The following is a 14,074-nucleotide window of genomic DNA, read 5'->3' on the forward strand; positions in this document are numbered from 1 at the left end:
GGATCAGAAACTGGCAACCTTCTTGTTTCCCACAACCCTTTTTATTTTGCTGTGACTCAGTTACCTCTCTTTAACCTATCTAAACTTTATTCATCTAATAAAATGGGACTCTTGATACTACTACCTACCTCAAGGTTTATGGTATAATGTTCAGTGTGAATGTTGGTAAAGCGTATACAAAGTTCTCATCTCTGGGACAGGTACTTTTATTATTAACAAAACCTTTGCCAGGCACCTGTACCATCTCTTGCCATTAAGTCTGCCTCTCTTTCTCAGTAGCTGCAGCCCCAGGCTCCTTTACCTGTCTGTCCTTTCAAACCTGTCATTGGCCATTTCAATTCTTACTAACTTCTAGACTGCCCCTTCACTCTTAGTTTTGCTGTCCTTGTTCATTCCTAGCTTTTGGTAACTTTCACCAGAAGCTTTACTTCCTTCACTTTCTAGCTGCTAGGGAAAATCACAAAGCTGATTCAGCAGAGACTGTGCCAGATTTGCTGGGGTGACTAAGAGAATCTTTCTGATGGCATGGCAGTCTTCTTTTGTTCATTTAAAAAGTGGATTCTCAGGGTACCTGGGTGGCTCAGTTGGCTAAGCGTCTGACTTCAGCTCGGGTCATGATCTCACAGTCTGTGAGTTCAAGCCCCACGTTGGGCTGTGCACCAACAGCTCAGAGCCTGGAGCCTGCTTTGGATCCTTTGTCTCCCTCTCTCTCTGCCCCTCCCCTATTCGCACTCTGTCTCTCTCTCAAGAATAAAAACATAAAATAAATAAAATAAAAAGTGGATTCTTGACCCAGGAATTATCTGCACCACAATTACCTGCAGAACTTTTAAAACTGTGGATATCTAGATCCCACTCTTCAGTCCTAAGAAGAAGATTTGCAAGGTGTGGAGACTGAACATACCTATTTTTTTTAAGTTTATTTATTTATTTTGAGAGAGAGAGAAAATGTGCATGCATAGGGGAGGGGCAGAGAGAGATGGAGAGAGAATCCCAGGCAGGCTCCATGCTGTCAGCAAGGAGCTCACTGTGGGGCTTGATCCCCTGAACTGTAAGATCATGACCTGAGCTGAAACTGAGTCAGCAGCTTAGTCGACTGAGCCACCCAAGTGCCCCTGAACATACCTATTTGTTTTTATTTTATTTTTTATTTTTTAAAATTTACATCCAAATTAGTTAGCATATAGTGCAACAATGATTTCAGGAGTAGATTCCTTAGTGCCCCTTACCCATTTAGCCCATCCCCCCTCCTACACCCCCTCCAGTAACCCTCTGTTTGTTCTCCATATTTATGAGTCTCTTCTGAACATACCTATTTTTTAAAAGCCTTGGTTGTTCTTTTGGAAACTAGGTTTAAGAACCCTGCTCAATTAAGTTTCTGGCAGCAGCTGTGTTATATGCTTTCCCTTGTCCTCGAGCCCCTTATAATTACCCTGTACATAGCTTAATTTCCCCTTCAAACTAGAACATTCTACTGATTTCCCAATTTCTTGTATTATTCCATCATTCTCTCAAACACTCAGAATCCTGGTATTTTTTTTGAATCTTGTCTCTTCCTTACCTCTAGCAGCTGTGCCATCCAGGTCATTTGTCTCCTTTCCCTGCTCCTACTTGTTTCTCCTGTTGCCAACCTCAGGTGTTACACTAGCTCTCCCCTTCTCACCGCCATACTCTGCCAATCCATTGCCTCCAACATATCCTTCTGTTACACTTTTGGCATTCTCCTTGTAGAAGGCTGTGCCATACTGTACAATAAAGTCTGAAATGCTTAATTGTACACTTGAGGCCCTCAAAAATATAGATTCAGTTCAGAGTTTTTATTTTGTTTCCCATTACTTTCTTGAATATATGTTAAGCTGTTAAACTAAAATAGAGGTAAGATGGTGTATAGAAAAGATTCTTTTGAATCCTGGCACTGCCACTTGCCGAAGGTATGATCTCAAGCAAGTTAACTTTAGCCTCTTTGACCTTGTCTGATCTGTCTCATCTGTCATATAAGACATAAAAATGACTATCTGCATGGTTTGTTGTAAGTAGTTAACATGTATTGTGTAATTAGCCTGGGGCCTGGCACCGAGAGGGCCTTGAAATGTATTCTTTCCCTGCTCTCTCAAGTCTCCTCCAGCTGTTACATCCTACTCTTTCTGTGTCTTTGCTCAGGCCGTTCTCTCAGCCTTTCCTTCCGTTTCCAGTTTTTTTTTTTGTTTTTTTTTTTTTAATTTTTTTTTTGATGTTTATTTATTTTTGAGAGAGACAGAGATAGAATGCGAGTGGGTTGGGGCAGAGAGAGAGGGAGGCACAGAATCTGAAGCAGGTTCCAGGCTCTGAGCTGTCAGCACAGAGCCCGACGCAGGGCTCGAACTCACGAGCTGTGAGATCACGACCTGAGCCGAAGTCAGACGCTCAACCGACTGAGCCACCCAGGCGCCCCCCGTTTCCAGTTTTTGAAATCTTTTTTTTTTTTTTTTTTAGCCTTTTTAATAAATCCTTCCCCTGCCCTTGTCCATTCCAAATTCCCATAGTATACCTCTTATAGCATTTGTGAAAAATGTCCCCCTTGGTTGTTATGTTAGATACTTCTTGTTCTCTCTACAAAATAAATTGAAATCTCCTCGAGGACAAGGACCTAGTCATAATCATGTTGGTTTTCCCCGGCTTTACCAGCATACTGCTTTGTAGCCAGCAGATTCTCACTGAATATTTAGCAAATAGGTAAAGCCAAAGAACCACTACTCCTTGTGCATAAATCAAAAAGTAAACCAACAAGAAGTATTGCTCCATTGTATGCTAGAGAAATAAAGCTGCAAATGAATTCACATGCACAGAGAAAGGATTTTTCCCACCAAATAAATAGCTAAAAACAGGATTTCTAGGAGAAACAGCTGACTCTGAGTCTAGGCAGGAAATGTACAGGGTGAGCCTAGAAGATTCTGTCATATTATAAAGCAGTGAAGCTATCTAAGACTGGTAGGATTGTGTCAGAAAACTCGAATTAACATGGAGTTCCAGCTGATCAAAGATGGGACAGTTGCACATCAAATAATAACTATGGTGGATTGAAATATATCAAATGTGCTTAAATCCATGAATTTAAATAATACAAGAAGGCAAAAAGATTTAATCACCCTTGGAAGCCTAGACAAACCATTCTGAAAACAAGTAAATAAAGAGAAGGCATAAACCATGTATGCGACCTTTCCTATAGAAATTATTCCTGATATATACAATTAGTTGAGGAGGGAAAGCTTTTTATTACCGTACTCCAGCTCACAAGTGAAGACAGAATGATAGAATATCAATACAAAAAAAAATTCTTTAGAATTAATGTTACTTGTCTCTTCAGCGAACTTTCCCTACCTCTTTTCTGACTTAAAAAAAAATCTTTAAGTCGAAAGCTTTATGAAGGGAAAAATTCAGGAATGAAAGTTTGGGAACTCTTTTATCTTAGATTGCAGTCAAAAGACAATTAAATTATTCTCCAGTTTGGAAATGTTAACACCTCTCATTTAGGTCTTGGTTTTATAAATGTTTCTTATACTTCTTTGGTCTTCTTCCTGTTACTTCCAGTCATTTCAAGAGATCTTCAAGGGGTGTCTGGGTGGCTCATTCGGTTAAGCATCTGACTCTTGATATCAGCTCAGGTCATGATCTCACTGTTGTGGGATCAAGCCCTGCATCAGGCTCTGTGCACTGGGTGTGGAGCCTGCTTGGGATTCTCATTCTCTCACTTACTCACTCTCTCTCTCTCTCTCTCTCTCTCTCTCTGTCACTCTCCCTCTCTGTCTCTCTCACTCTCCCCCTCTCTCCCTCCCTCTCCCTCTCTTCCTCTCCCCTTCCCCCACTCTCCTCACTCTCTCTCTCTCTCAAAATAAATAAACATTAAAAAAAAAAGATCTCTCAAACTACTCAAATATAGAGTAGTGTTGATCTTCCTACTCAGTGCAGGAATAGAGATAGAACCAGACTACAACATATCCCAGAAGTTTCAGTCTCCCAGTCCAGGGCCTTAAACAGCTTTTTAAACTAATCACAGTGAACATGGGTCTTTTAAGTGATGTTTGTGTGAAGAGGCAATAGAAAAGGCTGACTTCATACCGTAAAGTAAACGTATTAACTCAAAAGCAAGATAATCTGTGTAAGATACTAGAGATAAAAACCCACAAACGACAGCTTGGGTAGTCTTCATTTTGATTTTTAATAAAGTCTCACAACTACAAGTAATTGCAGATTTTTCTCCATAGATACCTTATTTCTTTGATTCAGACACATCTGTTTTTCATGTTTTAACATTTCTGAAATTTACATGTAGCTTATAATGCATATGCATACAGGTTCCCTTGCTGTCAGAAAAAAAGAGCATTCCTATGAAACCTTTTCAAAATGGCGTAAAGAAGCAATTACCATGAATTTATATGGAAAGAGTTTTTAGAGTTCCCAGACCCAAAAAGTAACCTCTCTTAGGCTTTTCTGTTACCTTAGGACATATCTTGCTAATGGATGCACAAAATAAACTGAGATTAAGTACAGATGCTCACAGACACAGTTCAAAGTTATGGCAGCTCAAGACTGAGCTGCTGAGTATAGTTTGTGGGGAGGGAGCTTTGTGGGACTGTTCTTATTACCTCTGTTAACAGCTTGCTGCAAAACAAATGCTGAATGCTGCTTACACTTTGATTTTCATAATTAGCCAAAATCCTTTCCAGTTATTTCTTTCAGTTAGGAAAACAGGTACTAATGTAGGTTTTTCATAGATGCAAAGTAATGTAACACAAACTTTTAAAAAGCAATGGGTACTTGTATTTAATGTGGCAGTGATCCTGTGGCCTCCTTAGTCTGCCCAAGAAACTTTTAAATTGTGTGTTTTACAATTAATTTTGTCTTTGAATCTTGTAAATATGGTAAATAATGTTTCTGAGTGAATTTTGAGTGAAATTTGTTTACAAAGTACTTCATAGAATATTTTACAGCAGTACTTTTCCAAAGTATTTTTTTATAATACTGTATATATCATATATAAAATACCCTAATATTAGTTCCTGTGTTAAGTGTTCTGAAAACAGGGGCCAGGGATGCTCAATGGTCAAATAAGCTTGGAAAATGCATCTTACTTTTAGAGCCTCATGATGGACAAAAAGTCCTTTAAGCTCTGTGAAAGACTTGTAAAAAAAAAAAAAAAATTCTTTCCATCTCTTTTTACCAAGTATTTCCCAAACTTTTCTGACCCCCAAATCCTTTTTTGTTAACACCTGCTAACACTCCATTTTGGGAAATACTGCTATGTAGAGTTGATTAATGTAAGTGTTAGAACAAAACATTTTTATCAGGTAGTTTTAAATACTTGCCTGTTGCAAATTAAAAAAAAACTGTTCTGTGCATCTAGGTATCACAAGAACCTTTTCAAAGGAAGGGTTGGCTAGACTAGATGGTCAGCTTAGTCAGACGTGATCTTTAACTGCTTTCAGTAGTACACCAACCCTGTGCTACCCAATCAGTATTAGCCCTTGATTCGTCTCACAGATTTGTACGTCAGTCCAGGTGCTGGACTTTGGGGTGATAAATCTGAGCAATGGGGGGTGCCTGGGTGGCTCCACCAGTTGGTTAAATATCCAACTTCGGCTCAGGTCATGATCTCACAGTTTGTGGGTTCGACCCCCACATCGGGCTCATGCTGACAGCTCAGAGCCTGGAGCCTGCTTCAGATTCTGTGTCTCCTTCTCTCTCCACCCTGCCCCCACTCGTGCTCTGTCTCACTCTGTCTCTCAAAAATAAATAAATGTAATAAAAAAAATTAAAAAAAAAATAAGTCTGAGCAATGGAGATTCTGATGTAATATATCACAGCTTGTCAGCTCTGGCACTGCAGTTTTATTCTATTAACTCACTGCACCTATTTTTTTAGACTTTATTACCAATTTAATAAATATATTGGTCAGGTGTCAGTACTCTTGGATCTTCTTGTATTGTGCTCGTGTATTTATTGTAACCTGTTTATAGTAAATCTCTGGGAAAGCCATAGAACTGGGGATGAATTTGTCCCTTCCTATGTTCTGCCAGGAAAAGGAGGGAGTTAGGTGGTTCTTGAAAGTGTAGGTGAACCCTACTGTCCTCAAAGTAAGAGATGTCTTCACCCCTGGTAATTAAAGCTGTAAAATATTAACCAGATATGTGCTTTGGCATATTCAGTAATCATTTATTAAATGCCTAGTTTGTACCAGATAACTCTCCCTAGTACAGGATTTAAAAAGTGAAAAGCAACCAATCCTTGTTCCTGTCACAGAGTTGACTCTAACTGGTGAGACAATAGTTGTATAAATGATAAATATTCATAATCCAATGTGCTCAGTATTATAAGAAGTAGATATAGGAGACTTTGGGGACCTCTAACTCAGATACTGAGTTTGGTGAAGGAAGTAGAATGTCTGAGCTGAATGGATAAGTGGCTTTTGGTTATGGAGGCAAAGGGATAAAGGACATCACTGACAGAACAGCTTGTAAAGTGCATGGAGTTGTGAAAAGTAAGGGATTTGGAGATGCAGGTAGCTTAGTCTTGCACAGGGTGTTTTTGGTAGCAGGATGGAGGATGAGGCCTGAAAGGAAGGAAGGAGCCCAATGTTTCAGGGCTGTGATTGCTGTGTTAGGCAGTTTAGAAGCCTGTCCCATAGATGGTTCCTGATTTGTGTTAGCACTTTTCAATAATAAGTTAATGAAAATTGAGTAAACTATGCTAAATTTCTTAAGTTTACTGTGTATTTCCAGATGTCAGAATAATATCCATGTTTATAAGATCATCTTGATGATTCATGGGTTTGAGCACTTAATGATTTACCTGTACCTAAATGCATTAGCTCTATTCTTAATAAGTTTCATTGAAATATAATTTACTTGCAACACCAGTTTTACAAGCACAACTCACTGAGTTTTGACAAATGTATACTGTCCTATAATTGCCACCGCCCTAATCATGATACAGTAAATTATGCATATACAGTATATTATGCATTAGCTTTTAAATTAGATTTTGGTACACTAAATAAATTAACCCTTTGAACCCTAACCCTGGAAGATGTAATCTCTGAAGGACAGAGACATAAAAAGCCATCAACCTTAAACCAGCAAAAAAGTTTTTTTCTACAAAGCCCATATAAAAAGAGAAGCTCTGTATAAATGCTGCTTTTGGGGGGTTTTGTCTCTTGAAATCTTCAGAAGGAAGAGGAGGAAGTAAGAAGCAACAGTAAGAAATTGTCTACAAAGTGAGTGCTGTAATGTTATATAAAAATGTTTGGGGGTGAAGGAAGAAAAAGCACCAAGAATACAGAACCACAATTTTAGATACTGAACTGGAAACCTCAGACTTGAGCTCTACCAAAATCTCTGATACTTAATAACAGAGTTCAAGAAGCAGTCTCACTTGTCTGAGGTCTTGGTTTTCTCACTCATCAAATGGGGAATTGAGTGGCATATTTCAAGCTGTGTTATGCAGGATGTTAGAGTTTTGTGAGGCGTGGGTAGAAGTTACAGGTTGAGGACAGGAGAACTAGAAACTAGGGCTAACTTCTAAATTGGGGAATAGTTGGAGTTAGGTTTTGATGCCAACAGATGGCAGAGAAAGTGCATTTCCTGACCTCAATTGTATTTCCGTGTATTCAGCTGACCTTTTATGGACTGTCACTGCATTGGAGGCTAGGACTTAACAATTCTCTCTGTAATTCTGCCTTGCGACTGTGATTCAGAATGAATAGAGGGGACTTTCTCCAGAGGAATAAACATTGTCATTAAACCACCAGATTTTTTTCTTTCCTGGAAGTTATTACATTTAAGAATAAAATATATCTTTGAATATGAGAGATGTGAATGTTTGTATTTTTAAAAAATTACTTTATCCATCTTATTTGTTTTTTTAACCAGTTACCCATGGGTGTATTGTTTCTACAATAAAACTTTTTCTACCAGATGGTATGGAAGCCCGGCTCCGCTCAGAGTGAGTATAATTTAGTTTTTGTTTCAACTACCTTGGTTAATAATATTCTAGATGATGGTATACTGTTAACACTTGAGGATTATTCTAATAATGGTAGAAAATTAATGCAGTACTTTTACAATATAATATACTTCATTTTAATTCCTTTTCATGTTATTTACAATTCTAGTAAATAATAATGTATAAGGAGGCAGGTTATTTTGTTTCCAAAGTTAACTTTACAGTTTATATTTTGATGGATAATTGGTTGTTTTTAAATTTTTTTTTTAACGTTTATTTATTTTTGAGACAGAGAGAGACAGAGCATGAAGAGGGGAGGGGCAGAGTGAGAGACACACACAGAATCTGAAACAGCCTCCAGGCTCTGAGCTGTCAGCACAGAGTCTGACGCGGGGCTCGAACCCACGGACTGTGAGATCATGACCTGAGCCGAAGTCGGACGCTTAACCGACCAAGCCACCCAGGCACCCCAATTAGTTGTTTTTAAAATATTTAGGGTATGTAAGTCACTGGTGAATGATAACTGTATGAAAAAAAAATTTTTTTTTTAATTTAGTTTATTTTGAGAGAGAGAGAGAGAGTACAGATAGGGGAGGGGCAAAGACAGAGGGAGAGAGAATCCCAAGCCCTGATGCAGAGCTTGAACCCACAAACTGTGAGATCATGACCTGAGCTGAAACCAAGAGTTGGATGCTTAACCAACTGAGCCATCCAGGCACCCCTAAAAATATTATTTTTAATGGTTATTTATTTATTTTGAGAGAGAGAGTGCTCACACTCGTGTGGGTGAGAATGGGAGAGGGTCAGCAAGAGAGGAGAGACACAATCCCAAGCAGGCTCTGCTCTGTCAGCACAGAGCCTGACGTGGGGCTCCACTCACGAACCCTGAGATCATGATCTGAGCTGAAATCAAGTCTGGCGCTTAACCTACTGAGCCATCCGGGTGTCCTAAGTGATAACTGTATTTTGATCTGCATTTAATAGAGGATTCTTAAAGTATAATTCCCTCTGAAGTTAATGCCAGTGTCATCATCTTTTAGGACCTTGAGGGGTGTTGATATAGTTAGTAGCCTATTTTGATGGGAATTTTGGAGGGATTTTCCAATGCTGCATTTTTTTTTTCCTGAAGCAGTGGAAAGATTACTTAGAGGAAGACAAATGTGAAAGAGAAGAGTTACTCATAAAATGTATATGTTAAGATCTAAACATAAGTACATTTTAATCTTAGAGCTTTTCACAGATTATCATTATGTAGTAATCATTAATTAAACCATTTTTTTATTGGGGGGGAAGACCTTGAATATGCCAGAAGCTTTTTTCTATACCCAGCATAATACTTTTTATCCTTCAAAAGCAAAGACAAAGATCTGAGGATGGGAGGTTAAGATAAGTAGTAAGTTGAAGGCAAAGTAGAGTAGTGAGAGGAAAGAATGAAAAAGAAAGCAGAGAGGCTCTCCTATTACCATGACAGTCTGTGCTTTCATTAGAATTACTATATATTTTGCTTCAGTTAGAAGCTACCAATTTTTGGGGCACCTAGGTGGCTCAGTTGGTTAAGCATCCGATGTCAGCTCAGGTCATGATCTCGCAGTTTGTGAGTTCAAGCTCCGCATCAGGCTCTGTGCTGACAGCTCAGAGCATGGAGCCTACTTCAGAGTCTGTGTCTTCCCCTCTCTCTGCCCCTCCCATGCTCATGCTCTGTCTCTCTCTGTCTCTCAATAATAAATAAACATTGAAAATTTTTTTTTAAAATTTGAATTCTCTCTATATAACCTCTGGCAAAATTATCCCAGATATAAAAAAATAAAATTAAATTAAAAAAAAGAAGATACCAATTTTTGTTAGCTTTAAGGATATCTGAAGCAAAGCAAAAATTTTTAAAGATTTTATTTTATTTAAATAAATCTTTTAAATATTTATTTATTTATTATTAAAAATTTTTTTAAATGTTTATTTATTTTTGCCAGAGAGAGAGAGAGAGACAGAGCATGAGCTGGGGAGGGCAGAGAGAGAGGGAGATACAGAATCTGAAACAGGCTCCAGGCTCTGAACTGTCAGCACAGAGCCCAACGCGGGGCTTGAACTCACTGCGAGATCATGACCTGAGCCGAAGTCAGACGCTCAACCGACTGAGCCACCCAGGCGCCCCTAATATTTATTTTTGAGAGAGAGAGAGCGCGCACGTGCGAGAGTGCACACGCGTGCACAAGCAGGAGTGGGGGAGGGGCAGAGAGAGAGGGAGACAGAATCTGAAGCAGGCTCCAGGCTCTGAGCTGTCAGCACAGAGCCTGATGCAGGGCTCGAACTCATGCACTGTGAGATCGTGACCTGAGCCGAAGTCAGACGCTTAACCGACTAAGCCACCCAGGTGCCCCTAAACATTTAAAATTCATAACAATCTGTTTCCTATTCTATATTATAGTTTAATTATTAAAAATACAGTTTACTTTGGAAGCTTTAATGTGACTCAGCTCTTATGAGTCAAGGGTTAAGTTTTTAAAAATAAGAATAACTATTAGTCATCTAATGATGTGTGACTTCTTAAAAACCTTGATGTTTCTGTGTGATAATGAGATTTTTCTTTCATGGAGTTAAAAACTTTGAGCAGTTATATAAAGGGTTATCTGTAATCTCAGGTTCCATCTAGTAGGGCATGTGAATTTCTCAGTCTATGTTGTGAATTGTGTCCGTGCCCTTGTTTCCCCAATGCTTTTCATCTTTGTCCTTGTTTCCTTATTGTTTGGTTTTTCTTATGTGATTAAATATTAGCATTTAGAATTTTGCTGCCAATTTCTTTGTACACAACCTGGCTGACTTTCTGGAGAAGACGAATTTGGGACGGGCACTTCTCCAGAGCTGGAGGAAGATCAGAATAGTCTTTAGAGGCAGATAGTCTGTTTCAAAGCCAGACTCCACCTATTCTGTGACTTGAGCAGGCCTCCCTTTTCTCATATGAAAAATGAAGATAACAGTAGTACTTGTGGAGCAGGAATTTTATGAGGAAGATTAAATAAGTTTGTGCACTAAAAGTTTTGTGTAGTACCTGGCATATATTAAGCACATGATAATCATTGACTGTTTCTATGACTGTAATCTTTTATAGCAATCAAGATATTTTTGAGTACACCAGAATTTTAGAGTTTCAGATACATTGTATACATAGCATTTAATGCTTTTAAGATCTTCACTAGATAGTTCTCAAAAAGCTGGTTATTGGGGTGTCTGGGTGCCTTGGTTGAGCATCCGACTCTTGATTTCTGCTCAGGGCATGATCCCAGGGTTGTGGAATCGAGCCTTGTGTCACGCTCCACACTGAGCATGGAGTCTGCTTAAGATTCTCTCTCTTTCCCTCTGGCCTTTTCCCTTGCTTGCACTCTCTTTCTCAAAAGAAAAAAAAAAGATTCTTTTTTCTTCCTTGATTTTTATTATATCACACAAATATTATTTTTTAAAGTAATCTTTACACTGAACATGGGGCTCAAACTCATGACCCCGAGATCAAGAGTTGTATGCTGCACTGACTGAGCCATGCCAGGCACCCCTGTACAAATAATTTTTAAGTGATAACAGAGAAATTGCCTGTAATTCCGCAGTCCTAACACTAAATAATGGTTTTCTTTTTCTGCATTCCCTTATTGCATATGAACTTTTCTTAAAATCCAAACAGAATACGTTTATATCCAAGATAGGTTCTGTAAAATACATACTATACACACACAAATACATATTACTTATGGAATGTTTAACTGGATTTTCAGCCTTTGGCTAACTAAATGTTCATAAGAACAGAATATTTTGTACTTTGGTCACGAAGAAAAATGGAATTAAAAAACCATGAGTACTATTTGCTTCTATTTAGACTTTCTTAAGTTCATTTGCCTATATGTGCGTATCTATAGAGAAAAAGGTATATACCCCAAATGGTTACCTCTGGGTGCTGGCATTAGGTAGTTTTTACTTATTTTCTCTTGCTTTACTGCACACACATAATCAATATGTATTACTTGTATAGTGAAGAAAACAAAAGTTATGTTTAAGATATCTATCCCATGTTTATGGGGTAGAGAGAAAAACTAAAGTTGGCATAATTTTTTAAACCTTCATTGGGCACCAGCTTTTCCAGGGCGTTGTGATAGGTTCTGGGCATCCAGAGGTAAATTGGTCACAATGCCTAAAAACACACATGTGAAATTGAAGATATAAAGGGTTATATGATCTCAATGGGAGTCTGCACAGGATCATGTGTGTTCAGAAGGGAAGGGTGTGCTGGTTCTTAATATTCCATTTTATTCAGCATTTTAGTGTATTTGTGACTAATTGAATTGAAGCAGTACTTAGGATGTTTGTGGTTATTACAGTGGGATTAGAATTGTCATTTCTATTTTTAAGTCAGAGATCAGTTTCTCATTAGTTTACACATAATTAACCAGTTGAATCTAGGAGCTTTCCTCTAGTCAACCTTCAAGGTGACCATTATCAGAGTAGCGTCTAGGATATGGAGTGATTAGCCACTGGGAGGGGACGTGGGTAGCAGCCTTGCTTCGTGTTTTCTCTACTCACCCCAACCCCCATACAGTAACTTACAGGCATTGTAAGATAGGGCCCCTGGCTTCCTTAGCTGCTGTGTTCTCATGGAACTGGTAGTAGGATCAAGTGCTACTATGTTAAAGGTACTGTTTAAAGCTCTTTATTTATATTAACACATTTAATACAGTAACCCCTGGGCTTGTTTTTATGATTATCCCCATTTTATAGAGGAGGAAGATGAGACCTATAGTGCTTAGGTAACTTGCCCAAGGTTATACAGCTTGTAAGTAGAGCCAGAATTCGGACCCAGGCTTCTGAGCCTGCATACTTAACTGATACACTATACTGCCTATCTGTCAGTACTTTATAAGGCTGAAGAGGCAATTAGTACCAATTATACTGTCTGTTTGCTGCTTTAAAGAGGTATACTGAGTTTAGTTTCCTACTTACATTTAAGCTTTCATTTGTTAATGTGTGAAGGGGCTGGGTGGAGAAGAACAGTAATACTGTTTGGCTAGCTAAAATTTTTCTCCTAGAGCAAGTTTCCAAATTATAGCTTTCTTTCAAATAGAACTTTGGTTTTTAAGACTTTGTGTATAGGAATATTTAATTTTAAAAGAATGTAACTTACAGATTCCAAAATTAAAAATGGATATGTAGAAGTTGTAGAGCCCAGAAATTCGCCAGAGTCCTCGTTAAATAGTGGATCCTCAAAAGGCATTTAATACGTTTTGAATTTTGAATTTGTGTTTAAAAATATATTATGTGTAAAAAGTAGATTTGTGTATTTATTACCTTGTTTTCTAAGAATGCTGTGTATTTATGAAGGATTAAAAATAATTCACATTCTTTTAATTATATGAAAGCAAGTGTAGCAACTTTGGGGTTTAAGATATTCTGGTACTGTCCTACTTTGTTTCCTCTGTTGTCAGGAAATTAGATAAAAATTCTAAATTTTTCTTTTCAGTGTCATCCATGCTCCATTACCAAGTCCTGTTGACAAAGTAAGTTAGTAATGATTTTTTACAAACCAACTCAGCTATATTGCTTTGCAAAATGTTTTTGTTTGTTTTTAATATGCTTTACCTAGAAGCTTATTTTTCTTCTGTAACAAAATACATACAGTGTATATAGATATTTGGTTATTGCAGTCCTCTATCTGGAGAATTTAGGGTGGATGTTTCTTAGGAAAAAGCTTTTGTTATCTCAAATAAATGGCTGGTTGTATAGACTAGGAGTACTTGTTTTGTGCCTAGCCAGAGGTACGAAGTGTTAGTTACTGCTGTTTATTCTGGAATACAGTTATGTCTAGAAATATTTATTAAAGCTTTCTACCCAAATATTCACCCAACATATACCTACCCATAGAAATAACAGAAATATGGGTTTACAGGAATTGTTCTTTTATTGTCCTTGAAAAGCAGTTTTATTTAATCTGATTTGGTCAGAAACTTTGTGATAATTACTTGTTAGTATTTTCCTCAGAAATAATGGTGTAATAAACTATAGATATCATTGCTTCATAGCAAAAAAAAAAAAGATGTCTTTTGACATTAATGTAGATGTTTTT

The 14,074-nt window shown here is 37.9% G+C and overlaps 1 protein-coding gene across 26 annotated transcripts in view; it reads left to right on the plus strand.

The window, feature by feature from the left end:
- The window catches only part of LOC102952537 (sarcolemma associated protein), a 150,543-nt gene that overhangs the window by 73,773 nt on the left and 62,696 nt on the right, over nucleotides 1-14,074 (plus strand). For 25 of the 26 annotated variants that reach the window (XM_042979241.1, XM_042979230.1, XM_042979232.1 and 22 more), the window contains exons 4-5: nucleotides 7,905-7,977; nucleotides 13,472-13,508. In XM_042979241.1, coding sequence (XP_042835175.1) covers nucleotides 7,905-7,977; nucleotides 13,472-13,508 — 110 coding nt within the window. Of the gene's footprint in view, nucleotides 1-7,904; nucleotides 7,978-12,528; nucleotides 12,648-13,471; nucleotides 13,509-14,074 lie in introns of those variants that run through there. The other variant, XM_042979254.1, reaches the window with a different exon arrangement.

The sequence above is a fragment of the Panthera tigris genome, chromosome A2 (genome assembly GCF_018350195.1).
Source record: "Panthera tigris isolate Pti1 chromosome A2, P.tigris_Pti1_mat1.1, whole genome shotgun sequence".
Classification (NCBI taxonomy): Eukaryota; Metazoa; Chordata; class Mammalia; order Carnivora; family Felidae; genus Panthera; species Panthera tigris.